A 27,874-nucleotide genomic window follows, 5' to 3' on the forward strand; every position below is an offset into this window, starting at 1 on the left:
GTTTACTACTGGACATAAGTGTCCAAAACAATACAGCAATTTTTTGTTTTCTTCTCTTTACATCATAATACATACTTGCCCAATAATCTAGAATATGTAATAATTTGGCAAAATCCCTAAATAATCACTGGAGTTTCTAAATATGGTTCCCTTAATTTTTTTTTAGATATGGCCAGACAGAGTGGTCGCTGCTGCATGATTGTCAAAATATCACTGAAGTTAATTGTAATTTGACAAATGCTATAACAAGTGATGTAGAACACTTCATGGAAAACCAGTATTTTGGGAGAGTCATGGCTTTCTCAGCAAACTGTACCTCTGACTGGGTTATATCAAAAAGACTGAGCCCAAGGGATGACAGTGAGTATTTTTAAGAAGTCTCTTTTCTGTATAACACAATGACTTTCCTTTGTAAATGTTCACTACTCTTAGAAAAGCAAAATAGTAAACTTAGAGATATACAAAAATAAAAGTAGTGATTGTAAAATGCAAGCTCTTGAGACAACTGAGATCTTTTCATCAGCCATGATGTGACAAAGTACTGTTTCCCTGAAAATAAGCCCTACCCCGAAATTAAGCCCTAGCAGGAATTTTCAGCATTTTCGGCGTAAGGCTTAAATATAAGTGTGTCGCCCTGGGCAAGCCAGGGGACACAGGTCAACACACCACCACACCCTACATCCCAGTTAGGAACAGCAAAGCTAACCAAAAATCCTTGTTGCCTTCCTCCAGAGGCTGATGATTCACACCAGAGGGTGGGCCAGGCGGTTGGCTCCGCCCACCGAGGAGTTCACAGCGCTGGAGGCGGGAGAAACCAGGCAGAAAGCTCAGGGAGGAGCAGGAGTGAGGAGTTCAGTTTTAGGAGGAGGAAGTGAAAGGAGTAGACAAGTAGTGAAAGTAGAAAGAAGCAAGAGTGGTGACAGAAAGAAAGCCTGAAGTAGTCCAGCTGTGTGCAGGACAGGTCAGCAAGGTCAGCAACGGCGGTGACTGTCTGGAGGGGGACCGTTTGAAAGTTCCTGGAAGGACCGCGGACGGGTAGTGGCCCGGCGGTCTGGAGCAGTGTACCGAAGGACAGTCAGCACCAGGGCAGGGGCCTCTCGGACCCCGGCAAGGCTAGGAGTCGCCATAATTTGCCAAATCCGTCAGTGAAGGGGACGTAGATCCCCCAACAACCAAGTCCCGATTGAAGGCAACAGCCCAACCAGAGTAGGAGAGACACCGCCACCGCCAGGGCACCAGTCTCTCAGGGCCAGCGCCTTCGGGCAAAGAGTAGAGCTCCTCCGGCCCAGCTTGAAGTCGGGGAGCGGGTTACCGGTGGGAATCCATCGCTACCAACACAGAAACAAAGGTGCAAGGAAGAGGGACATCACCGTCACCTACTGGGAGAGCAAGTGCAGCCGTCCGTGGGAACCGTCTTTCCAGCCGTGTGGTTTACCGTAAAACTGTGTCAACGTCTCAGGCTGAGTGAGTACCACACTGCCCCCGCGTCCCTGCGCCCACCAGGCCCTGCACCTTCCTCACCATCACCGGGCCCCGGGATCACCAACCCCTACCCACAGAGGGGCAACACAACACCTGGCTGCTCCGCATCACCATCCCCGGGATCCCCATATTGAGCAGCGGTGGTGAAATCACCACAACCGTGGGTGGCGTCACGGACAATAAACAATTCCCACACCCAACAATCCCCTTTCACTCACGGGCGAGGAGCGCCGCTCGAGAACCCCCGGGATCCGGCCCACAGCTCGAGCCACCACTGAGCAGCAGCCGCCGGACCCGAGCAGAAGGGGTGAGCGTAGTGTGCTGACACCCTCCTCCCCGCCCGCGACAACTTGGCGTCACGAACAGGATCTTACCGCTCTGCCGTTTGGTAGAGGTGCGCCTTCTTACCGCTGGAGATATCCGGCAGAAAAATTTCAGAAGCCGCCATCTTTGGCGCGAAAAGTTCCCGCTCGAGCGTCTTCTCGAGTAGTAGAGGCGCGAAGGCCAAAACCCCGTCCCGGGAGAGGAGGGGCCGAAAAGAGCTAAGGGGGACGCGATGGCGGCTGGACGCATGTAGCTGCAGCTATAAAAGCAGGGATGCCAGGACTCTGCAGACATACCATTCCTGGAAGAAGAAGCCATCATGTGGATGCCGTCCCGCGACACCGTAGCCCCCGCGCCTGGAACCGCGGCGTGGGTGGAAATCCGGACCGCGCAGCTCTACCAACGGCTGCAGGTCAGGATGCAGCTCCTCATGGAGGAGTGGGAGACCGACATGGCGGACGTTATAGCCACCGTGCGGAGACGCGAGGAGGAAGCGGAGAAAGGGAGGGTGAGTGACCCACGTCCCGATGCCCTGGAAGGGCCGGTCATCGTGGCTGCGGGGCCCGGTCCAAGCCCTCTCCCCCCGTTGCCTCCCTCGCCACCCGTCTCGGAGGCCGTGACCCCGCCACTAGGCCTGCTACCACCGCAACCGGTAGCAATACCCAGCGTCCCCACCCAGGCGGACCGACCTGTAGCCGGAGCCCGCAGTAAACCGGAGGTGTTACCGTGGAAGATTCCGAAGGTTGAACCGGAGGCATCCCCTGAAAAATCCCCCGAGCCGGAGCCGATGACCCGCTCCGAGCCGAAGGCCCAGCAGCGGAAAGCCCCTATGCCCATCCCCCACACACCTCGGCTGAGGTAGCGCCGGGTTGTTGCTGTAAGGCAGCGCCCAAGGCCAAGACACCGCGGGACATGCCGCCCAGATTCCTGACAGTGGGCAACGTCCAGGATGTCCCGCGGGGCCCGACCCGTGCGCCGGCGCTTGCAGCAGCGCCGTATTGGGATAGGGAGCCGGTACCGCTGGGCCTGGAGATCGCTGAGAGGGAACGGAGGAAGGCCGAGCTGGTGGCCAGAGCGATAAGGGAGAAGGAGAATCTCCGCCAGGCCACGTTCCGTGTCCGGGGACCGCTGTACGAGGGGCAGGTGAGGCGGTTTGATGTCCGCCGGGGCTACGGGTTCATCTACGAGCCGGGCCTGGAGGCCGAAGTGTTTGTAGCCCGGCGGGATGTGAATGCCCACCTGCCTGAGGAGCATCCCGGCCGCAACCTAATGCCGGGAGACCTTGTTCGGTACACCCGACACTGCGGAGAGAGGGGGTGGTTTGCCCTGGATGTGAAGCTGCGGGGCAGCCAGGAGAGCAGAGTGAGTCCTGCACCCCCTCCCTCGGATGAAGCTGAAGGCCTGGAGTAGGGCAGCGGAGCACCGTTGTCCAGTCCCCGTTGGGACCACTTGTTTGTTTGTTGAAAAGTTTGAAAAAGTTCTGAAAATGATGAAAGATGATTACCGAGTACCTAACCTGATTGTCAAAAGTGATTTGCAACCGGCTGGAGCCGGCACCGTTGTCCCAGTGGGGACCGTTTGAAAAGTTTTGCATGAGGAACTGCTCATGGACAAGCCCGTGAACTTGCAGGGCAACCACAAACGTTAAGTGGCTTGTAAATAAGTTGTTTGCCGTTACCGTTTCCGCAATGCCGCCTCCGGAGAGGCAGGTTGGAGGGAGGGCCCTCAGCAGAGCAGGCTGGGGCCCAGCCATCAAAGGAACCGGTGACTACCCTCTGGAGGGGAAGGACAGATCCCGCTCGGGTACCGTGTGCTGGAGTGTGGGTCAAGGGGTGCTGCCTGGGCTTTAGGGGCAGCATCAGGGCCAGGTTGCTTGGGTGGGAGAGAGCGGAAACCGTAACCGTAAACCGTTTGCAACGTTTAAGAAATGTGCCTCCCGTTATGGGAAGATTCATTAAAAATGTAAATATGTTATTTTACCCTGTTATCTTTTACAGAAAAATAAAACCGGTGTTGGACGGCAGCCCGCGGACGGTCTGCATTTTGCTAAGGGGGAATGTGTCGCCCTGGGCAAGCCAGGGGACACAGGTCAACACACCACCACACCCTACATCCCAGTTAGGAACAGCAAAGCTAACCAAAAATCCTTGTTGCCTTCCTCCAGAGGCTGATGATTCACACCAGGGGGTGGGCCAGGTGGTTGGCTCCGCCCACCGAGGAGTTCACAGCTCTGGAGGCGGGAGAAACCAGGCAGAAAGCTCAGGGAGGAGCAGGAGTGAGGAGTTCAGTTTTAGGAGGAGGAAGTGAAAGGAGTAGGCAAGTAGTGAAAGTAGAAAGAAGCAAGAGTGGTGACAGAAAGAAAGCCTGAAGTAGTCCAGCTGTGTGCAGGACAGGTCAGCAAGGTCAGCAACGGCGGTGACTTTCTGGAGGGGGACCGTTTGGAAGTTCCTGGAAGGACCGCGGACGGGTAGTGGCCCGGCGGTCTGGAGCAGTGTACCGAAGGACAGTCAGCACCAGGGCAGGGGCCTCTCGGACCCCGGCAAGGCTAGGAGTCGCCATAATTTGCCAAATCTGTCAGTGAAGGGGACGTAGATCCCCCAACAACCAAGTCCCGATTGAAGGCAACAGCCCAACCAGAGTAGGAGAGACACCGCCACCGCCAGGGCACCAGTCTCTCAGGGCCAGCGCCTGCGGGCAAAGAGTAGAGCTCCTCTGGCCCAGCTTGAAGTCGGGGAGCGGGTTACCGGTGGGAATCCATCGCTACCAACACAGAAACAAAGGTGCAAGGAAGAAGGACATCACCGTCACCTACTGGGAGAGCAAGTGCAGCCGTCCGTGGGAACTGTCTTTCCAGCCGTGTGGTTTACCGTAAAACTGTGTCAACGTCTCAGGCTGAGTGAGTACCACAGTGCCACAAGGCACAGCGCTGCCCCCGCGTCCCTGCGCCCACCAGGCCCTGCACCTTCCTCACCATCACCGGGCCCCGGGATCACCAACCCCTACCCACGGAGGGGCAACACAACACCTGGCTGCTCCGCATCACCATTCCGGGGATCCCCATATTGAGCAGCGGTGGTGAAATCACCACAACCGTGGGTGGCATCACGGACAATAAACAATTCCCACACCCAACAATCCCCTTTCACTCACGGGCGAGGAGCGCCGCTCGAGAACCCCCGGGATCCGGCCCACAGCTCGAGCCACCACTGAGCAGCAGCCGCAGGACCTGAGCAGAAGGGGTGAGCGTAGTGTGCTGACACCCTCCTCCCCGCCCGCGACATAAGCCCTATCCTTAAAATAAGCCCTAGTCACGATTCAATAATGAAGTGTCCATACAGCTAAAAAAAAGTTAAAGAATACTGCAGGACACTTCATTATAGAAAGACACCCCGAAAAGAGAGAAGAAAATAGACAGAAGACCCCGCAATCATACTCACCAGACACCGAATGGGAGGACCTGCAGTGGAACACATCAAGAACCTGCAGTTCCACCCACAAACATCAGATCATACACCCACACACATCAGACCGTACACACAATAGATCGCACACACACATCAGATCGTGCACCCACACACTCCCCATATCCGGCGATACCGATTACTTCTGGCCGGCAGAGGAACCTGGGACACAGTGCGATGGAGCTCGAGGACCTGTGGTGGAACGCATGGAGGACCTGCGGTGGAATGCATTGTGGTTTCACCACAGGTCCTCTATGGATTCCAGCACAGCTTCCTCTGCTGGCCAGAAGTAATTGGTATCGCCGGCTGTGATGAGTGTGTGCGTGCAATCTGGTGTGTGTGTGTGTGTGTGTGTGTGTGTGTGTGTGTGTGTGTGTATGTGCGCAATCTGATGTATGTGAGTGTTCACTAGAAGCAGGGAAGGACGATGTGCAGCATACTTGCTGGGTGCACCTGCCAAACATCGCAGGAGGACTTGGGAGCGATGCAGACACCCTGGGTCTAATAAGTATGATATTCTTGGAAAGGGATCTGCATTTTTTGGGTGGTAAACTTTCCTCCAACCATGTTTTCTTGAGAATAAGCCCTACCCTAAAAATAAGTCCTAGTGCATTTTTTGGGGCAAAAAAAAATATAAGAGTGTCTTATTTTTGGAGAAATATGTTTTGTTAGATTTTTTGCTATACTATGCCTAGTAAAGTTTGTAGGTGTGATATAGTCTTATAGTCTATAATATATTATTGTACAAGAATAATTTATGACTATGTAGCTATAGTCATGTGGCGCCCCTGAGGCTTCCGCCGCCACAGGTCATTGCACCCCATCAGCGGTGTGATGCCCCATTCTGGGAGAGGAAGAGAGTGAACTCCGGTCCCCTGGTAAATCCACACTACACCCATTGCTAGGGACACACAGGACCAGGGAAAGTGGCAGGCAACCCTCCCATGCTGCATGCTGAGAGGGGCTGTAAGACCCATCCCTGCTCCCATAGGGTGGTAGCTTAGCAACTGGGGAGGTGGGAGGAGACCAGAGAGCAGATAGAGAAAGGAAGGTCAAGTTAGTTTCAGTTTACCTCAGGGAGTGAGAGAAGCAGCATGTAGTTGGAGGAGAAGAACGAGAGAAAGGAGGGAGGAGGAGGCCTGCTGAGGCAGGCAAGGAGGAGAAAGAAGAGAAGGAAAGAAAGGGTCGCAGGGCCACGGGTAGTCCTGTAGGTACCACGAGCTGTCCTTGTTGGGTACCGAAGCCGAGGGCCCAGAGGCGCTACGAGTAGCTGCAGGCTGCGGTGGCCTGGTCCACAGTGACATCGGTGGAGTGATTAGCTGCGACAGGGGACGGTCCCTAGAGACTGGAGGAGTGAAAAGACAATCTCCAAACAGTAAAAACCGAGGCCCAGGGACGTTGTAAGCTCCCAGGGCCAGAACCCAGAGCAGCCCTTCAAAAAAGGGGTAATCAGCCGACAGGTGACCCCCCAGCCTGGAGGCTGTAATGGAGGCCAAGCCAAGTCCATCTTAACAAAGGCAAGGCTAGTGAAGACAGCAGAGAAAGAGACACTAAGAGAGAGGGTACCAGATTTCACACTCTGAATCACCCAGAAGACGGAGGTCCCTGACAGCGGTCCCAGCAGTCCAAGGGTTCTGCCTGCCCTGACAAGAACTGTGAGTAAAAGAACTTGAACTGCACCTCTGAAGTTGCCTCAGTTATTTCATCTGCATAGACATTTACAAGCACCAACCGTGCCCCGGGCATTGCTCCACCTGTGGGGAGCAGTACTACCATTGCTGCCATAATATCATCCCGGAGGCCTCACACAGCAGCGGCGGCTTATTAGCCGCATACCACAGGTGGCGTCACGAACACAAACTTTAACTTAAGCCACTTATTCTACTGACACCCACCAGGGCCACGGAGCCGGGCCCAGCCACCACTGACTACCACCGGACTAGTCCAGCCCGGCACCGGGTGTCCCATAGCCCTGGGGTGGGCGAGTCAACTTTTGGCGTCACGAACAGGATTTCGTGCCCGGTCTAACCGGGTACTGTGCGTCTGAAGAACCGTGTGACAGACTGTGTACTTTACTGAGAAACCGCCGCCATTAGCGCTGCTGAGCGCGGGAAGAAGGGGGGCGTGAAAAAAGAAAGGGCGCGAAGAGAAGCCCCGCCCCCTTGTCCAAGAAAAGAGCACGAAGCAGTGCCCGCCATGGAAGGCGGAGGAAGAAGAAATGGCGACTAGATAAGCTGGCAGGCTGGCAGAGAGAGTCTAAATGCCAGACCAGCAGATAAAGAAAATGTACCTTATCGCAGCAAAGGTGATGCAGCAGATCCGGCAAGCGACGCACGGAGCAGCGACCACCAGAACACCGGAGATGCAACTGAGGGGTGAGTCATTTAATGCCCCTGCCGGCGCGAGAGCCCCAACCCCCGCTGCCATGCCCGCGGTCCCTGGAGAGATGCCCAGCACGGCGACGCCGATCCGGGCCGCAGCCACGCCAGGTGCGGCCCGCCAAGATTTCGCCGCCGGAGCGACGCCCATCCACACCGCAGCAGCGACGCCAAGCCCGGCCCGTCCAGCTCAGGCCCCAGCAGCGATACCCCGCTCGGATCAGCAAGATCCCGCCGCAGCGGCGACGTTAATCCACGCCGCAGATGCGGCCCGCCAAGCCCAGGCCGCAGCCACGCCAGGTGCGGCCCGTCAAGAATCGGTCACAGCAGCAACTTCAATACAGGCCGCCGCCATGCCAGGCGCGGCCCGCCAAGACCAGCAGACGCAGACTGTGCTGACCTCTGTCTACCTGCTGCCAGGTGGGGAGCCGGAGAAGAATCCCTACAAGTAAAGATGAAGAGATGCTGAACTGTAGATAGCCCCTGTCTGCCCCTCATTCTTTTCGAAGACGACACCCTTTCCTGCTGTGTTTTGCCCTTGATTCTTTTCGAAGATGACACCCTTTCCTACTGTACTGCCCCTGATTCTTTTTGAAGACGTCACCCCCCATGATGTGCTACCGGGCCACTGAACTGGAATGTGGGCCCCGGTGGAAGTGTATGTGTCATGTCCTACCAGGCCACTGGACTTAGTGGCTGGTATGTTGTTTATGTGTCCTATGTAACCAGGCCATTGGACTTAATGGCTGGTTGATTTGTCCCATTATTGTTTGATTGAAAGAAACGAACTGCCGGGCTACTGGACTTGTTGTAGCCGAAAATGTCTATAGTTGCACCCGTTGTGCCCCCTACCAGAATTATGGGGGAAGTGCCCAAACTGTGCAATGAACTGAAAGTGCACACATAGTTTCTTTATAAGAAGTTCGCAACGTTCACTGATATGTGCCTCCCATAAAGGGAAGAAATGTTTTACTGTTTTATGTTATTGCATACAAAAATGTTTTTGCAGTTTCTCCACATGTTTTTGTTGTTTTTCAGCCCGAGGACGTGCTGGGATTTGCTGTGGGGGAGTGTGGCGCCCCTGAGGCTTCCGCCGCCACAGGTCATTGCACCCCATCAGCGGTGTGATGCCCCATTCTGGGAGAGGAAGAGAGTGAACTCCGGTCCCCTGGTAAATCCACACTACACCCATTGCTAGGGACACACAGGACCAGGGAAAGTGGCAGGCAACCCTCCCATGCTGCATGCTGAGAGGGGCTGTAAGACCCATCCCTGCTCCCATAGGGTGGTAGCTTAGCAACTGGGGAGGTGGGAGGAGACCAGAGAGCAGATAGAGAAAGGAAGGTCAAGTTAGTTTCAGTTTACCTCAGGGAGTGAGAGAAGCAGCATGTAGTTGGAGGAGAAGAACGAGAGAAAGGAGGGAGGAGGAGGCCTGCTGAGGCAGGCAAGGAGGAGAAAGAAGAGAAGGAAAGAAAGGGTCGCAGGGCCGCGGGTAGTCCTGTAGGTACCACGAGCTGTCCTTGTTGGGTACCGAAGCCGAGGGCCCAGAGGCGCTACGAGTAGCTGCAGGCTGCGGTGGCCTGGTCCACAGTGACATCGGTGGAGTGATTAGCTGCGACAGGGGACGGTCCCTAGAGACTGGAGGAGTGAAAAGACAATCTCCAAACAGTAAAAACCGAGGCCCAGGGACGTTGTAAGCTCCCAGGGCCAGAACCCAGAGCAGCCCTTCAAAAAAGGGGTAATCAGCCGACAGGTGACCCCCCAGCCTGGAGGCTGTAATGGAGGCCAAGCCAAGTCCATCTTAACAAAGGCAAGGCTAGTGAAGACAGCAGAGAAAGAGACACTAAGAGAGAGGGTACCAGATTTCACACTCTGAATCACCCAGAAGACGGAGGTCCCTGACAGCGGTCCCAGCAGTCCAAGGGTTCTGCCTGCCCTGACAAGAACTGTGAGTAAAAGAACTTGAACTGCACCTCTGAAGTTGCCTCAGTTATTTCATCTGCATAGACATTTACAAGCACCAACCGTGCCCCGGGCATTGCTCCACCTGTGGGGAGCAGTACTACCATTGCTGCCATAATATCATCCCGGAGGCCTCACACAGCAGCGGCGGCTTATTAGCCGCATACCACAGGTGGCGTCACGAACACAAACTTTAACTTAAGCCACTTATTCTACTGACACCCACCAGGGCCACGGAGCCGGGCCCAGCCACCACTGACTACCACCGGACTAGTCCAGTCCGGCACCGGGTGTCCCATAGCCCTGGGGTGGGCGAGTCAGTCATCTTTTAAAAATGACCAATATCACTGATTGTTAAGATATTTTTTGTTCCTCTTTGCAGCATATTTGATTTTACCAAAACTGAACTACATTCAGCATGTGAATTCAATAACAATTCTCGTGTCCACTCCCTCTGTGCCAATAATGGGTAAAGACGAGCGGCCAGTAACAGTAGAAGAGCTTTACAAAAATGATCATTTCAAGTATCATTTGAATTTTTTCAACCCTGAGAAACAAGACAAAGTAAGTTGTATTTCTGCCACCAGCTATAGTCACAAACTGCTAGAGTGAAAGGTTGGTCAAAGGAAGGATCTTTAAAGGAAGTCTGACGGCAGTTTTTTTCTATGTAATTAGACACCAGCATGATGTAGGGGCAGAGAATCTATTTCCACTGATTAGTCATTTAATTTTCTGGGCACAGCAGTTATGATAGAATCACAGTTTTCCCTGCTGCAGTTTTATCTGAGCTGAGATGTTGAACCCTGTATAACCCCCATTTGCCTCCCCCACATTAACTTTCTGTTTACATTGTATAGTGACAGAAGCTGCTAATCAGTGTTGGGGTGTGTTTGAACTAGGAGGCATGAGGCAGTTTGTCCTGTAGTCATAAACTCCTGTTGATAAACACTAATTGTACTGAAACAGCAAAATACAGTCCAGTAGGTTTATACATTGCTGGAATCAGGGTCTCCTACAATACATCATGATGCTCTTAAATAACATAGCAAATTATTTCCGACAGATTCCCTTTAAAGGAAACCTGCCATCAAGATTGTGGTCATTAAACCACTGGCATGATGGTAGTAATGATCATAATACCTAGTTTTACTATGAGCGAGAAAGTAAAATAATAACATTTTAATGTATTGTTGGTAGCTGCCAGTGACTAGTTACAGTCAAAATCACAGTCTGTGATCACAACTTTGCCTTGACTGACCTCCCACTGGGCATAGGAAGTTAACACTAGCATTGCCAAACAGAGTATTCATCATATGGTGATAGTGTCCTAACTTTACTTCCTACCTCTTTTGAAAATGAACATGACAAGAAAGGTATTTACCAAATTGGTGCAAATATCCCTTGGTTGAAAAGTAAGAAGAAAAAGCTGCAGAGATATTATAAAGTTCAGAACATGGAGTGTATGAACCAAGAACCAACGCAATCTTGACATCGTCAAAGCCATAATGGACAGAACAGGACTAGACTTACTTGGAATTAGCAAACTAAGATGGATTCAATCCGGACATTTCCAGTCAAAAGAACATTGGGTCTACCATTCAGGTAGTCAGATTGACTACACATGTGTCTGCTAAAGATGGAGGTCGTCAATCCTTACAGTGAAAAGAAGGCCAGGAGCTGACTGTGGAACGGATCATGAACTTTTCACAGCAAAGATTAGAGTCAAGTTGAACTAATGGACTAAAAAACAGGTCATTTCGAACTTCAATTTGCGCAAAATATCTGAAGTCTTTTGGAAGTGTCTGCACATGACTGGACATGGATCAAAGAAAGCCTGAAGAATTATCTACACATACAAAATATATTATTACTGACAACAATACAAAAAGACAATAAACAAAAGGCAGAAATGCCATGGTTAACAGAAGAGACCCTAAAGATCATCGAAGAAAGAACGATAGCAAAAGGTAACAAGCAGTACAAAGACAACATCAGTAAAAGACTAGGGACACATTCAAACAAAGAACTTTAATACCAAAATATATGTACAGAGATAGAAAATAACCATTTGAAGGGCAAGACCAGGAATGCATACCAAAAGATCAAAGAGATACAAAGAAAGTTTCAATCAAAAGTGGGAATGTTGAAAGACACCATCTGAAATAAACTAACTGAGAACAGATCAAGGAAATATGGAAAGTATACGGAGCACCTTTACAAGAATAACTCAGTGATAGGGCAAGAAACTGAGACTGGAAATGATAGTGAACCAAACAACTTGAAAGACAATGTCGTTGCTGCGATAACACTTCTGCCAAAAAACAAAGCAACTAGATGTGACAATATTCCAATAAAGCTAAAAACGTTTTCTGAGGCAGCAGTTAATTTTATCACACACCTCTGTCTACAGATATGGTCAACTGGTAAATAGCCCAAGGACTGGACAAGATCAGTGTTTATTTCAATTTCATTGAAGTGACATGATACCGCCTGGGGAAATAATCAGACTATTGCACTCAATCCTCATGCCAGAAAAATACTACTGGATATCCTACAAAGATGGCTATAGCCTTATTTTGATAAAGAGCTGCCAGAGGAAATGAGCTCCTTTCAATAGGTCATTATAGCATTACCAACTATTCAGCTATAATACAGTCATGGCCAAAAGTGTTGGCACACTTAAAATTGTTCCAGAAAATGAATTATTTTATCCCCCAAAATTATTGCAATTATGTATGTTTATTTCCTTTTTGTGTATTGGAACAACACAAAAGAAACTGGACATAACTTCACACAAAACTTCAAAAATGGGCCTGAGAATGATGTGCTTACCAAAAAGCTCTATCTTGGTCTCATCTGTTGACAAGATGCTTTCCCAAAAGGATTTGGGCTTATTCACATACATTTTGGCAAATGGCAGTCTAGCTTTATTATGTCTGTGTCAGCAGTGGGGTCCTTCTGGGTCTCCTACCATTTCATTTCATTTAAATGTCGACGGATAGTTTGTGCTGACAATGATGCACCCTAAGGGGCACTTTGCACACTGCGACATCGCAGGTGCGATGTCGGTGGGGTCAAATTGAAAATGACGCACTTCCGGCATCGCATGCGACATCGCAGTGTGTAAAGCCTGGATGATACGATTAACGAGCGCAAAAGCGTCGTAATCGTATCATCGGTGTAGCGTCGGCGTAATCCATGATTACGCTGACGCGACGGTCCGATGTTGTTCCTAGCTCCTGCGGCAGCACACATCGCTGTGTGTGAAGTCGCAGGAGCGAGGAACGTCTCCTACCGGCCTCACTGCGGCTTCCGTAGGATATGCGGAAGGAAGGAGGTGGGCAGGATGTTTACATCCTGCTCATCTCCGCCCCTCCGCTCTGATTGGCCGGCTGCCGTGTGACGTCGCAGTGACGCCGCACGACCCGCCCCCTTAACAAGGAGGCGGGTCGCCGGCCACAGGGACGTCGCACGGCAGGTGAGTGTGTGTGTGAAGCTGGCGTAGCGATAACTTTCGCTACGCCAGCTATCACCACATATCGCTGCTGCGATGGGGGCGGGGACTATCGCACTCGGCATCGCAGCATCGGCCTGCGATGTCTTAGTGTGCAAACCCCGCCTAAGCCTGCAGGACTGCTTGAGTTTCTTTGGACTTTGATTGGGGCTTCTTATCTATCATCCAGACTATCCTGCATTGCAACCTTTCATCAATTTTTATCTGAAGTCTAGGGACATTAGCTATAAAGCCATGGATTGTAAACTTCTTGATTATGCTGCACACCATGGATAAAGGAACATCAACTTCTCTGGAGATGGACTTGTAACCTTGAGATTGTTGATATTTTTCAACAATTTTGTTTCTTGAATGCTCAGACAGTTCTCTTCTGCTCTTTCTGTTCTCCATGCTTATTGTGGTACAAACAGACACACAATGCAAAGATTGAGTCAACTTCTCCCCTTTTCATCTGGTCTCAGGTGTGATTTTCATATTGCCCACATCTGTTACTTGCCAGAGGTGAGTTTGAACGAGCATCACATGCTTGAAACAAAGTTGTTTAACCACAATTTTGGAAAGGTGAAAACATTTTTGTCCAACCCATTTTGGGACTTTTGTGTGAAATTAGGTCCAATTTGCCTATTTTTCTCTTATTTGTATAACAAAATATATGGGATTGCAATAATTTTCTGGGAGAAAAACTTCATTTTATGGTACAATTTCAAGAGTGCCAACACTTTTGGCCAGGACTGTATGCCAATGTTTTATTTGATTTTCTCTGTTTTGTTTATTGCATCATTAAAATGGTTGTCTTTATCCAAACAATAATTACCATTAGCGTTGGAAAATTTAAATATTCTCATATACACACTAAAAAGAACATACAGATGAAACCAGAAGTGTACATACACGAGCTAAAAATACACATACTGTATGCATGTTTTTCTCACTATCTGACATGAAATCAGCATAAACTATTCACCTACTTTTTCAGCTTTGCCCATACATTTTCAGGGAGATCAGGGTTTTGTGATGGCCACATCAGAACATTGACTTTGTTATCCTTAAGCCACTTTGTAACCAGTTTGGCAGTATGATTCGGGTCATTGTCCATTTGGAAGACCCATTTCCACCCAAGCTTTAAGTTACCGGCTGATGTCTTGAGATGTTGCTTCAGTATTGCCACATAATCTTCTTTCCTCATGATGCCATCTATTTTATGTAGTGCAACAGTCTCTCTTGCAGCAAAACAACCAACATGATGCTTCCACCCCTTTGTGTCACGATTGGGATAGTGTTCTTAGGCTTCTACATTTTTCCTCCAAATGTAATGATGGTCATTATGGCCAAACAGCACAATGTTAGTTTTGTCAGACCTCAGGAGATTTAAAAAAAAAAAAAAATTGTCCCTGTGTGCATTTGCAAACATTAATCTGGCTGTTTCTTTTTGAGGAATGGCTTCTTTCTGGCAGACTGGCCTTTCAGCCCATGTTGATACAGTACTCGTTTCGCTGTGGATAATGACACAATCTTACCAGCTTCCGCCAGCTTCATCACAAGGTCTTTTACTTTTGTTCTTGAGTTGTTATGCACATGTCTGACCAAAGCGTGTTCATTTTTGGAACACAGAACCCAGCTCCTTCCTGAGCGGTATGATGGCTGGACATTACCATCTTGTTTGTACTTGCATATAATTGTTTGTACAGATGAACCAGGCACCTTAAGGTATCTGGAAATTGCACCCAAAGATGAACCAGACTTGTGCAAGTCCACAGTCCTCTTCCTGAGATCTTGTTTGATTTTTTTTATGTTCCCATAATGCTACACATGGAAGCAGTGTGTTTCAGGTGTGCATTAAAATACATCCACAGATTTGGCTCTAATTAACTCAGATATTGCCAATAAACCTAAAAAATCAGAAGCTTCCAAAGACATGACATCATCATATGACTTGTCCCATATTGTTTAAAGGCATAGTATATGTAAACATTTGACTTTGCAGAAAGTAATACAAATGCCTTAACACTAGAAGTCCCAGAGAGGGGTCATTTGACATTTCTACCATTGGAACCCTATGGAGCTCGACATTCCTGGGACTTCTAGTGTTAAAACAATCTCTCTCATTCTGGCATTTGGAAAATAGAAATAATTTTGGTAATTGTCATGATCCAGGCTGGTATCTGCTTTGGCAGTATTCCAGCCCTGGCCTGATCATGTCAAGGATTAACTTCCCTCTGCCTCGTTCCTGTTCCCAGGATGCTATATCTGGCCACTCTTCCCTTTGTGCCTTGCCAGTTATATTCTATGCCTTTGGTGTGTGTAGCTGGCTCTGGTGAGTTCCTAATCTGTCCTACCGCATTCCTCTGATCCCCTACCTGTGTCTGTTTACCTCTTCCCAACCCGTCCCTCCTATCTTATCTCCTTTTTGTGTACATTGACTTCCTGATATTGACTTGCGCTCTGGCCCGACCTGATTCTGTCTCTCCCCTCTGATACCTCCATTACTGACAGGCTCTTGACCTCATTCTTTGTTTTTGACTACGTGTTTGATTGCTCCTCTGTACTTTATTTGACCAGTAGTATCCGTCCCGGCTTGTCTGACTATTCTATCGCCACCTTGTGGTGACTTCACTGTACTACTCCTGGGCAGGTTTATTCTGCTCTTTCTCCACTCTGCTGCCATCTAGTGGAGTTTGTATTGCACTTCCTCAGAACACCCAGTAGTACAGCGTGACAGTAATCTTAATTGACCTAAAATGGTAAAGGTTTATTTTAATTTCATGTCAGATAATGAGGAAAAACATGCATATGTGTCTTTTTAGATAGTGTATGTAAACTTCTGGTTTCAATTGTATGTGTTAAATGGGTTGTCCGGCGTTTGGGTACAAGCCTGCAGTCACTGTATGTGACTGCAGACTTGTGTGTTCTCATATAGTGCGCGTACTGTCAGGATTTTCTAGTGCCGGAAGTGGGGGTCACGCGACCGCAAATATGTGATGTGCATAGTTTCGGCCACATTCCAAGTAGACATATCTGACTTCGCTCAATTCCCTTGTATTGAGCAAGGGCCTGCACGTCTAGTAGGCACATGACCTCACATGTGCAAATTGCATACTTGGGGTCACGAGCCTGCCAACTCTTGGCACCAGCACTGGAAAACCTGGCAATGTGCAATGTGCACACTAAGGGCGGCTTTGCACGTTGCGACATTGCACGTGCGATGTCGATGGGGTCAAATCGAAAGTGACGCACATCCGGCGTCGCAGTCGATATCGCAACGTGTAAATCCTTTTTGATACGATGAACGAGCGCAAAAGCGTCGTTATCGTATCATCGCTGCAGCCTCCGACATTTCCATAATGCCGGTGCAGCGACAGGTGCGATGTTGTTCCTCGCTCCTGCGGGAGCACACATCGCTGTGTGTAAAGCCGCAGGAGCGAGGAATATCACCTTACCTGCCTCCCTGCTGCAATGAGAAGGACGGAGGTGGGTGGGATGTTTACATCCTGCTCATCTCTGCCCCTCCACTTCAATTGGCCGCCTGCCGTGTGACGTCGCTGTGACGCCGCACGACCCGCCCCCTTAGGAAGGAGGCAGGTCACCAGCCAGAGGGACATCGCACGGCAGGTATGTGCGTGTGAAACTGCCGTAGCGATAATAATCGCTACGACAGCTTTCACTAGATATTGCACGTGCGACGGGGGCGGGACTATCGCTGCAGCATCGGTAACACATTGTTACCGATGTCGCAGCGTGCAAAGCCCGCCTAAGAGGATTCACAAGTCTGCAGTCACACAGAGTGACTGAAGACATGTACCCCGAGGAGGGACAACTCTTTTACTCTAAATGATATTTGGCATATCTGGAAACTTTCAATTGGTTTGGTTTGCTTTTCCCAGTGATTATTGGTGACTAATGTGATTAGACTTATTTATATACATGTAAACATTGCTTTAATTACATTTCAGTGGCAAAAGATCCAAACAGACAGAATATTTGAAGTGTCCGGCTTGTCTTCGGACAGGGAATATAATGGAACTGTGCATGTTTCGATTGGTAATGACAGGAAAAGTGAAATACAATATTTTGTGGTGAGAACCCTTCCAGGTAAAAATATATATATGCTTTCTTCACGTACTTGTTATGTTGTTATGGTGACGATAAGCAGTTTAATTTTTCTAATGATCAAAGAGAAGCAGATGGTATGTAATCAATCTTTAGGTAATGTATACATTCGAGAAGGAGCTTCTCAGATCATGACCCCATTTATGAACCAGAAGACAATGATATGAGTAGCTGTTCATGGAAGCTATCGGAACCTAGAATATCTAGAAAATGTAATTAGGGTAACTCCTTAATTCCTAAAATTGTAGATAGTTCTCAGGAAAGCAGAACTCACAAGGCATTAAGTTCAACATTTCCACAAGTGACCACCCTAGATTATTACTTATATAGATAGATGAAAACTTGTTTTAACTGGTGAAGCCTTTTAAGTGCATCTCTACCACTGTGTAATCGTGTGTCACAGGACAGGAAAGGGTTCAACCCAAGTATTTAAGGGACCGGATAGCTTCACCACTAACTGGCCCGTTTCCTTTATCATACCTTATGATACCTTATATCAAGCCTATTGTTTTATTTCCATAAAATCATTTATTTAATATGGCCAGGAATATGCAAATTAGTGGGTGACTGGTAGTGGGACCCTTTTCTTCCTCTGGACTAAGGGTACCGTCACACTAAACGATGTACCAGCAATTCCGACCACGATACGACCTGGTCAGGATCGCTGGTACGTCGCTACAGGGTCGCTAGTGAGCTGTCAAACAGTCAGCTCTTGCCAATGAAAAGCCACCAGCCACCAGCGACTCGTGTAATGATGCTGTGCTTGGTAACCAGGGTAAATATCGGGTAACTAAGAAAAGCGCTTTGCTTGGTCACCCGATATTTACCCTGGTTACTAGGGTACACCGCTTACAGGCTGCCATTGCTGGCTCCCTGTATATGTAACTAGGGTACACATCGGGTTACTAAGCAAAGCGCTTTGCTTAGTTACCCAATATTTACCCTGGTTACCAGCAAACGCTGCTTACACAGAGTTGGTGCTCGTTGGTCTCCCGCCGTCAAACATGCCAATGTGTGCTGCACAGCGGGAGACCAACAAGCAAAAAATGAACCAGAACAGTTTGTAACAATCAGCGATTTCACAGCAGGGGCCAGGTCGCTGCTTAGTGTCACACACAGCGAGATCGCTGATGAGGTCACTGGTACGTCACAATACCTGTGACTCAGCAGTGATCTCGCTAGCGATCTCGCTATGTGAGAAGTACCCCTAAGTGTCTCACTAATCAGGTTATCATAGCCCTAATTATTAAAAGAGTGACATCACTGCCAGCACTTTGCAAACCTCTACCTCCCAGACAATACGTAGTAAGGTGATCAGAACACAGCCAACAATTTGCTCCACCAATCTTGTGACTCACTGTGTTTTACATCACCACTGTCTCCCTTTGCACGCTTAGAAGATTGATGTAAGTATACAGGTAAAACTTATATCTTGATGACATTTTACACAGGAACTCTCCAGATAGTATATAGTGTATAGTGTAAGTGTACCCATAAATCCATTGATTTGCCAGTGATGTCTCCAACTGAAGTAATTCCTCATTGCTTTTCTTCTTCATGCGATGCAGACCTCTATCACTTCTGCTGGTCATGGCTTCACATTATAGAATGAAACATACAGACATCTATAGCTGATTGCTTCTAGAGTACCTTCCCCACTTCTACAGACAGTTGAAGAAGTGCCATACTGCCACCCTAATGCACTATGGCAGTTCTACTGGCTCAGTGACACAGTAACAGTGTCCCCAAAAATTAAATAATTCACAGTAGTGATGTCATCTCTATCTCTCTCACAGTAGAAATCCCCCCCTCATGTTCCCATATAGTATTAATGCATGTGTCCACATTTGTGGGCCCGTATAATAAAATTCCTCTTTGTGCTCTCTTATACTGTTAATGTCCATTTTTTATGCTGAAAGGCAAATAATGTCCTCCTCCCCAGTGGCACCCATATAGTAATAGCATCCACCATTTATTTGAACGTCAAAAATTGGGACTGGTGGCGTGTGGATGTAATGCGAAACAGGGAGCCCATGGTTCTCTGCCCCACAATACTTTTCAACTTGGTGCGTATCTAAGGATACACATCTAGCTGAATCTAATGGTGCCATTGGTAGAGCAGCCATAATTGTTATGACTCGTCCCAGGGCTATGGGGTACTCGTGCCCAGGCGGTGTATCACTGGGATATGCCACTGGCTGGCCGTTGCCTGGTTTTGTGATCCTGGGGGGTCGCTTGAAAGGGGTTATGTACAGGGGGATTATAATAAAGTTTTTGTCGTGACGCCACTTGTGGTTTGCGGCTATGTAGATGGAGCCACCGCTCCCCAGTCTCTCACCGCTGGGGCTGATGTTAATGGCAGCCTGAATGTTGGGCCCTCTGCAAGTAGGGCCAGGTCCCAGGGGGATAGGTGATGGAGTTAGGTGTGGAAAGAAGGTAGGCCACACAAGGGATTGCAGTGTAACTGGTTTCTGGTAACCCGAAGAAGGCTAGTCCTGACCACTGGTTCCCTTAATCCCAGTGCCGGTATCGTAACCTGGTGGCTTCTTTCCCCTGCTCCTGTCTCTGTTTGGTGGCTCCCCATGGCTTGGAGCGTCTGGGGGGTCCCCTCCTGGTAGTCTTTCAGTCTCAGTCCGCACGACAGGCAGTTTGAACCCTGTAGGGTCGGTGTTCTGTTCCAGTCCTAGGCTCTCCCGTCACTGCTGGTGCCCCCGACTTTAAGGTCAGTGAGATCCTGGATGGTCCCCTCACTGTGCAGATTTTATCAGGTCTGCCTGGAGCATTTTCCTAACCTAGGGCTCTGTACCCCGTCGGTGCTATGGCTCCGAGAGTACTCCACCGTACTCATTCGGCAACCACACACCTGCACCAGACAGGTCACTGTTACACACTTCCGTCAGTACGGTTACGTCCGTCTCCGCTCACTTCCACTTACTTACTGTCTGACCCCTCCTCCTTGGTTGCCGTCTAGTGGACTGGATCGGCTCCACCCCTAGGTGGCCATCCATTGGGTACAACCCTAGCCTGTCACCACTTCCTGGGGAAGGGAAAAACAGGAATTGTATATGTGTTTTGGTGTTACTGGCACTGGTCTTCTGGGTCCCTGGGAGTAGGCCCTGCATGTTTGACAGGATGCAGTTCCTTGTAGCTTTTGATGGCTTCAGGGGCGCTACATTTACACCCCATTCGACTGGGTCAGGACCTACTAGGGAACAAGGGCCTACTGGGGGCTTCTCCGGTCCCCCAGTAGACCAGTCCGAGCATGTCTGCTTGTATAGTTTACATAACTAGGATTTCCTACCATTGATCAAAAATGTATTTTGATGCTAATTTTCCCCCATAGAAAGCTTAAAAAAGCCCCAAGCACATTAGACAAATGTTGTCTAGACCCAATGATATTGGCATGAACATCCAACAGTCTAATGTGAATAGGGGCATCCCTACTCACGCCCAGCAGATGATGTCCAGAGTAAGCAGGATTGCTAACCATCCAGAAATTCCAAGATAGTCAAGAAAAAAGGGGCACATTTGAGGAGTCAGTTTTGATGAGGGGTTTTTTAAGCTGGAGAAACATGCACAGATTGTTACTGTATTACTTTAATAAGGCTATGTGCCCACGCTGCGGAAAATTTGCGGAATTTGAAGCGATTTTTTCGTGGAAATTCAGCGGATTTTTCAAAAATCCGTAGTACAGCGAGTCCCCAACCATTTCTATGACATTTGGGGAGTGCTGTGCCCATGCTACGGTTTTTCCCCAGCAGAAATAATGTGGATTTCCCTGCAGAAAAATCTGCAGCATGTGAATTATTCCTGTGCATTTCTCCGCAGGGTCCCATAGTTACCTGTCTTGATAGAAGACACCGGAGTCACTTCCTCCGGTGCAGAGGAGCGCAGTGGAGCCAGGAACAGGAAGTGGGCGGGTCCTGCACAAGCTCCGGTCATGTGACAGCCGGAGCTAGTTCAGGCCTGCCCACCTTCTCCTGTAGAGGGCAGACAGACACGGCCGGAGAGTGAAGTGCTGCGTGATGGAGGTAAGTATGAATGCCCTGATCACTCCAGCACTTGTTCTGCATTGAGTATGCAGTGCCGAAGCCATGGTAGTGTATCCTCAATGAAGAATGACCGCAACAGATCCGCAGGACATTCCGCAATACATCCGCAGCATGGAAACAGAGAAAGTTGTGCTGCAGTTTTCTGGGAGCTCCTGCGGAATGTCCTGCGAATATATCCGCAGGACACTTTCCCCGTGGGCACATAGCCTTATAACTGTTTACAGTAAATAGTGAATGCATCTAATGTTGTCATATTAGTATTCTGTATTATAAGCTGTAGACATATATCACTTAGAATCTTAAGTGTAAGTAAAAATGTTGGTTGTATGTAATTATATATTTAAACTTTAGCTTTGATGCTAAGACTTTCTTTGGGGTGTACTCTCTTTTACAACTTGGAAAATTATTTTTTTCAGTGTGCAAAATAACAAATGTTATTTGAAATTAGCTGCCCACATTTGTGGGATTAATTTTTAGAATGGTTTTCTGACAAATTTATACTGAGCACAATATGTGTGTATGTGTGTGTGTATATTTCTATATATATATATATATATATATATATATATATATATATATATATATATATTCAGATGTATATACAGTATATGTTGCAATGTATGCAGGATATTTCTTGGCGTTTTTTATATGCATGCATATTTTCTGTTTGCAGATTATTCATTGATCACATTGATTGCCATTCTGATTGCTGTTTTTGTCACCGTCTTGGGTGCCGGATTCCTTTTTTTCAGCTGTAAATACATAAAACAACAAGTGCGAACACCACATTCTTTAGTAAGTATGCATCCGGCCAATATAATCTACCTCTGTGTTATATGTTATACAAAGACTTTATATTCATCAATGTCTTAAGCTGTTTGGTAATACTAATGAAATCATAGAAAATACAGGCATGTCTAGTGACAAGGGTTAAAGGGAATCTGTCAGCAGGATTTCACCCCAAACTATTTTATGGTTCGTGTATGAAATGTTCGCTGTGTAGTTTGGGTCAGGGAACCTACAGTTGGTCCAGGCTTTGTGTTCTGTACACAAACCGTATAATATAGACATGTGAATCCATTTTTGGGCAATAAAATATTTTCAGGGCCTACTTCATTATGAAGAAACCTTATGGCACTGATACATAAGATTTGACAACAATAGGTCACATTCCCACTGTCACAAAAAGACACATTCTTTCGATTTTTACATTCTTATGCAGGTCAACTAAACATTTTTCACCTGGAACTTGTACAACTGGTCTTTTTGCATTAGAAATTTCTATCCAAGTGTTTTTTTTCAAGCCATACCTACTTAACATTGCAGCTATAATAAATGCTAAATTTTGTCCACTTTAAAGTTGTCTGCAGCCAGACCCAAAGGTTATATCTGCTTTCTACTTTGAATTAGCACTGACTGTTATATTTTTAATATCATTATCTTTTTAGATAGAATCTGGATTTATTTACAGGAAAGTTGATTAATTGCTGAATGTTGAGGTTCCTCAAACACGAGAGGGAAGATACTGAATCCCCAGTTTGCATGAAGTGATGGTTGAGCATGTGCAATACCACTACATAAATTGTATATGGGATTGAAGGCTAACGGCTATTCTTGTCCATTTTCGTTTGGCATATAGACTGCCACAAGGTGACTGTTAGGATAGCGGGGGACAGAGGCTCCTATGTTGTCCCTCATGCTAAGGTACCCTAGGCTATCCCAAACCTCAGAGTTACTCCTGAGGGTAGAGATGCCTCATTCCTGTTCCTGGCTATGCTTCTGACCAGTACTACTCTGATTCCCCTCCCCCACCAGGGAAGGACAGGGCAGGAGTGTAATGGAAAACAGATAAAGACAGACAAGGGAAAACTAAAACTTTGACACACTGCACACTACAAGGAATGGAAGGCCTCCCATATGATGAGAGGTTGAAAAAGTTAGATTTGTTTAGTTTAGAAAAAAGACGTCTCAGAGGAGATCTCATTTATATGTATAAATACATGTGTGGTCAATATAAAGGACTGGCACATGACTTATTTCTTCCAAAGACAATACTAAGGACCAGGGGGCATTTACTTCGAGTAATGCGATTCTGGCAGCTAAATAGGAAAGGGTTCTTTACAGTGAGAGCAGTCAGACTGTGGAATGCCCTACCACAAGAGGTAGTAATGTCTGATAATATAACAGCTTTTAAAAAAGGGCTGGATGATTTCCTCAGTACACACAACATTGTTGGTTATAAGTGACCTAGTGACAAAATATATAATTAGTGCAGGAAGGTTGAACTAGATGGACCTAGGTCTTTTTTCAACCTATGTAACTATGTAGGAATAGACTCAGGAGTAGAGCAAGAGCAGGAAGGTAACAACAGAAAGGCAACAAAGGTAAACTCCACAACCGCAATTAGCAACAAGTATAACAGCCACCAATTAGTCTGGATCACAGCACCTCACCAGACCAGCAAGATAAACTATAGCTGGCATAGATGGAAGGATCTAGCCAGCATATATAGGAGGGGAACAGATATGATTGGCTTCCCCACAGCATGTGAGAAAAGAAGAGTAGCAAGCAGACTAAGAGACATTTACTTGTTAGCCTGGCTATGAATAACCAATCTGCAGGTTGATGCCTGAGTCTGTCTGTGTTGATCACAGACACCAGAGAAGTTATTGGCAGAGTGTCAGAATCAGTAGTCTGAAAAGGTCACGATGCTGCCATGACGGTCGGCAAAGTTTGTAAAAATCTCTGTGTGACAGACTTTGAATGAAGCAAAAGTGCATGTGCTCAACCACCACTCCTATCAAATGGACTCAGGACATCTGTTCTCGTTTCTTCTAATTGGTGGGTGTACTAGTGATGGAATCAACAGCATTCAGCAACTTATCACTTATCTGGTGAATAAATGATAAGATGTAGGACAACTGCTTTAGTTCACATGACAACTTCAAAACCATGGTTCTAGTAGGAAATTGTGAAAAGGCACCCACTTCTCTGCTGAGAGATCCAGAAAACATTGATAATCTGTAAGAGTCTATTTACACTGCAAGATTATCGAGCGTTTAGCGGAATCTCCCAGTATAACTAGGCTGCCGACCAGCTGATCAATGAACAAAACTCTCGTCAGGCAACATGAGCTTCTGTTCTGCACAAAAAAATCAGTTTTCAGAGGTACATCATCAAGTGTAAATAGGACAACCTTTCTCAAACAAGTCATTAAACAATCGCCAATTGTTAAAATACCAATCTGTGGTCATTTAATATTGCTAATTGGCCCCTAAGGGGTACTTTGCACACTACGACATCGAAAGCCGATGCTTGCGATGCCGAGCACGATAGTCCCCGCCCCCGTCGCAGCTGCGATATCTTGTGATAGCTGCCGTAGCGAACATTATTGCTACGGCAGCTTCACATGCACTCACCTGCCCTGCGACATCGCTCTGGCCGGCGAACCGCCTCCTTATTAAGGGGGCGGGTCGTGCGGCGTCATAGCGACGTCACACGGCAGGCGGCCAATAGAAACAGAGGGGCGGAGATGAGCAGGACGTAAACATCCCGCCCACCTCTGTCCTTCCGCATAGCCGGCGTGAGCCGTAGGACGCAGGTAGGAGATGTTCCTTGCTCCTGCGGCTTCACACACAGCGATGTATGCTGCCGCAGTAACGAGGAACAACATCGTAACATCGGTCCTTCCGAAATTATGGAAATGACCGACGCTACACCGATGATACGATTTGGACGCTTTTGCGCTCGTTAATCGTATCAAAAAGGATTTACACACCACGATATTGACTGCAATGCCAGATGTGCATCACTTTCGATTTGACCCCACCTGCGATGTCGTAGTGTGCAAAGTGCCCCTAAGAGTAAAAAGCATAAAAATGTTGCCAGTTGTGATTGATGAAAAGTGTGGCATAGATTATATCAGAAAATGTAGATATTGATTATGAATATGTAACTTTGTATAAAAGTTAGGCTATGTGTCCACGTTGCTTTGTTGTGTGATTCTTTTCTGCACAGAAGAAAGCAATGTGGGCAGGAAAAAAGCAGCTAAAAAACGCGCATTTTTTATTTCTTTTGCGCGCTTTTTCACATATGTTTTTCCCTGCTTTTTTGTGCTTTTTTTTACTCATGGTGATGCACTGTACCCCCACAATCTCCACCAGATCACCAGGTGATGTTACAGCCAGGATCCAGTTCTCATTGCTCAGAGTGGTGCCCGCACCGCTCCCAGTAGTGTAACCCCCTGAATGCTGCAATCAATGCAATCGCAGCGTTCAGGAGGCAGGGAGAGGAATTGCTTACCTCTTCCTGGTGATCGGGTCCCGGTAATGGGATCAAATGAACCTGATCACTGCCATAGTATCCCTGGGTCATCACTCGGGTTAATAAGCTACGGAGAGTCTCACAGACCTTGCTGTATGCCTGGTGTGTGAGGCAAAGTGCTGCAATATAATTCACTGTAGTGATAAAGCATTGCATGGGATTATAGAAACACAGAAAAAAAATACAGCAACAATTGACATGCTGCTTCTTTGTGCACTGCAAGTCAGGATTCTCATAGACTTTGCTGGGATGCTTTTTTCCTTGCAGTATTGATTAAAATATCCAAGGAAAAACACATGAAAGAACACTAAAAAAACACAATGTGTGCACATAGCCTTAAAATGATTTTCAGTGATCAGCCACCACCTTGAACTAAGACAATATACAATTGCAAAGTAAAAACTCATGATCGTGGCTAGTGGGTGTCTTACCTACATAATCTCCTTAATAAGTCACTAATGAAAAAGGTCCCCTTACCTGGCAGCCAGACTGGCTTGCAAAGTCTCCTTAAGGAGAATAGTGTTCCCCCGTGGTCCCCACATAGCTTTCTCATGAGCCAGATCAGACACCCCCATACTTTGCACTGACGAGGGGCAAGCACCCCGAAACACCGTGTCTGCAAATTGGGATTCTGATCTGGCTTATATATCCTGAGTCATATTGCAAAGGATTGTTGAAAATCCACTTGTGACTTTTAGGATCGCTACTTCCAATAGGTGGCGCTGTGCTAGAGTTTGTCTCCTTTACTGGAGAGACAATTTGAATATTTCCCAGAGGGGCATTGCAGCTATAAGTCCCCTTACCTGGCAGCCAGACTGGCTTGCAAAGTCTCCTTAAGGAGAATAGTGTTCCCCCGTGGTCCCCACATAGCTTTCTCATGAGCCAGATCAGACACCCCCATACTTTGCACTGACGAGGGGCAAGCACCCCGAAACACCGTGTCTGCAAATTGGGATTCTGATCTGGCTTATATATCCTGAGTCATATTGCAAAGGATTGTTGAAAATCCACTTGTGACTTTTAGGATCGCTACTTCCAATAGGTGGCGCTGTGCTAGAGTTTGTCTCCTTTACTGGAGAGACAATTTTAATGAAAAAGGATGAGTGGTGTGCTAGGGCTTCAGATGTGCAGTGTGGTTACACCTAATTCTACAATTATTGCTGATACTCAAATAATATCTCAAGGTTCCATCAAGTAAAATATTATTGTGTTCCTCATACAGGCTTTCAAGAAATGTACAACCCTGCCTCTGATGACCCTGCCAAAGGAAAAGATGATAAGTTCTTGTACGGTGGGATTTTGTCCGGCTATATTTATGCAAAATTATGAGCAAAAACACCAAAAGACATTAAGAGAAACCTGGCAAGAGAAATCTGGGAATTCACAACTACAAATGTATGCAAGTCAGTCACATGGTGCTTCTACACCAGGACAGGATTCTGCTGGGGACACACCAAAGTCATATCGCCCTTGGAAGACGATTCTTAGTCCAGTCTCCTCCGTACATTACGGTGAGGTGTTAGACAAGACAAGAAATCATGTGGCATATCTCCAAAATACTACCTCATATTTGTGCAGCAAAGTTTCTGAAGGAGACGTCAAGATGAATACTCATCAAGCTTTCGTAGACGATGACAGTGATGTGTCCAGTGCTTTTATTGATGATCCCTTCAAATTCAATCTATTTTCCTCTTTACTTAGTGGAATGTCAAATTCTGTTCTCAACAGCTTCACCCCACTGGAATTAATATCCAGTGTTACAGTAAGAGATGACAGAGATTCTACTGCACAGATGGAACAGATTGAGGAACATGGACCAATGTTAGAACCAGACTTACATTTTGATGGTTTTACGTGTAACCAACTGGAAGAACAGAACTCACAACGTGGTTTACTAGGGCATGGTGGTAGCTCTTACATTCTACAGCGTCCTGTAGAAAAATCTACAACAGATACTTTGGACAAAGCAAATGTATACAAAAAGCAATGCACTATGTAAATATTCTACGGACTCGATGATGACAAAATATGACATAATAGCTATTGCTATATCAAAGTTGTTTGACGTTCATATTACTTGATAAACACATAAAAGAAAAACTGACTTTTATGTATACAGTATATCACAGAAAGTGAGTACGCCCCTGACATTTTGTAAATATTTTAATATAACTTTTCATGGGACAACACTGAGGATATGACACTTTGATACAATGTAAAGTAGACAGTGTACAGTTTGTATAACAGTGTAAATTTGATGGCCTCTAAATA

At 47.3% G+C, this 27,874-nt stretch overlaps 1 protein-coding gene across 1 annotated transcript in view; it reads left to right on the top strand.

Moving 5' to 3' along the window:
• IL22RA1 (interleukin 22 receptor subunit alpha 1) overlaps positions 1 to 27,639 on the top strand; it is a 46,313-nt gene extending 18,674 nt beyond the window's left edge. Inside the window, 6 exon segments of the mRNA XM_075336097.1 lie at positions 167 to 360; positions 9,990 to 10,171; positions 17,072 to 17,210; positions 21,954 to 22,075; positions 26,826 to 27,585; positions 27,588 to 27,639. Coding sequence (XP_075192212.1) covers positions 167 to 360; positions 9,990 to 10,171; positions 17,072 to 17,210; positions 21,954 to 22,075; positions 26,826 to 27,585; positions 27,588 to 27,622 — 1,432 coding nt within the window. The 3' untranslated portion in view covers positions 27,623 to 27,639.
• Positions 27,640 to 27,874: the final 235 nt, after the last annotated feature.

The sequence above is a fragment of the Anomaloglossus baeobatrachus genome, chromosome 2, assembly GCF_048569485.1.
Source record: "Anomaloglossus baeobatrachus isolate aAnoBae1 chromosome 2, aAnoBae1.hap1, whole genome shotgun sequence".
Lineage (NCBI taxonomy): Eukaryota > Metazoa > Chordata > Amphibia > Anura > Aromobatidae > Anomaloglossus > Anomaloglossus baeobatrachus.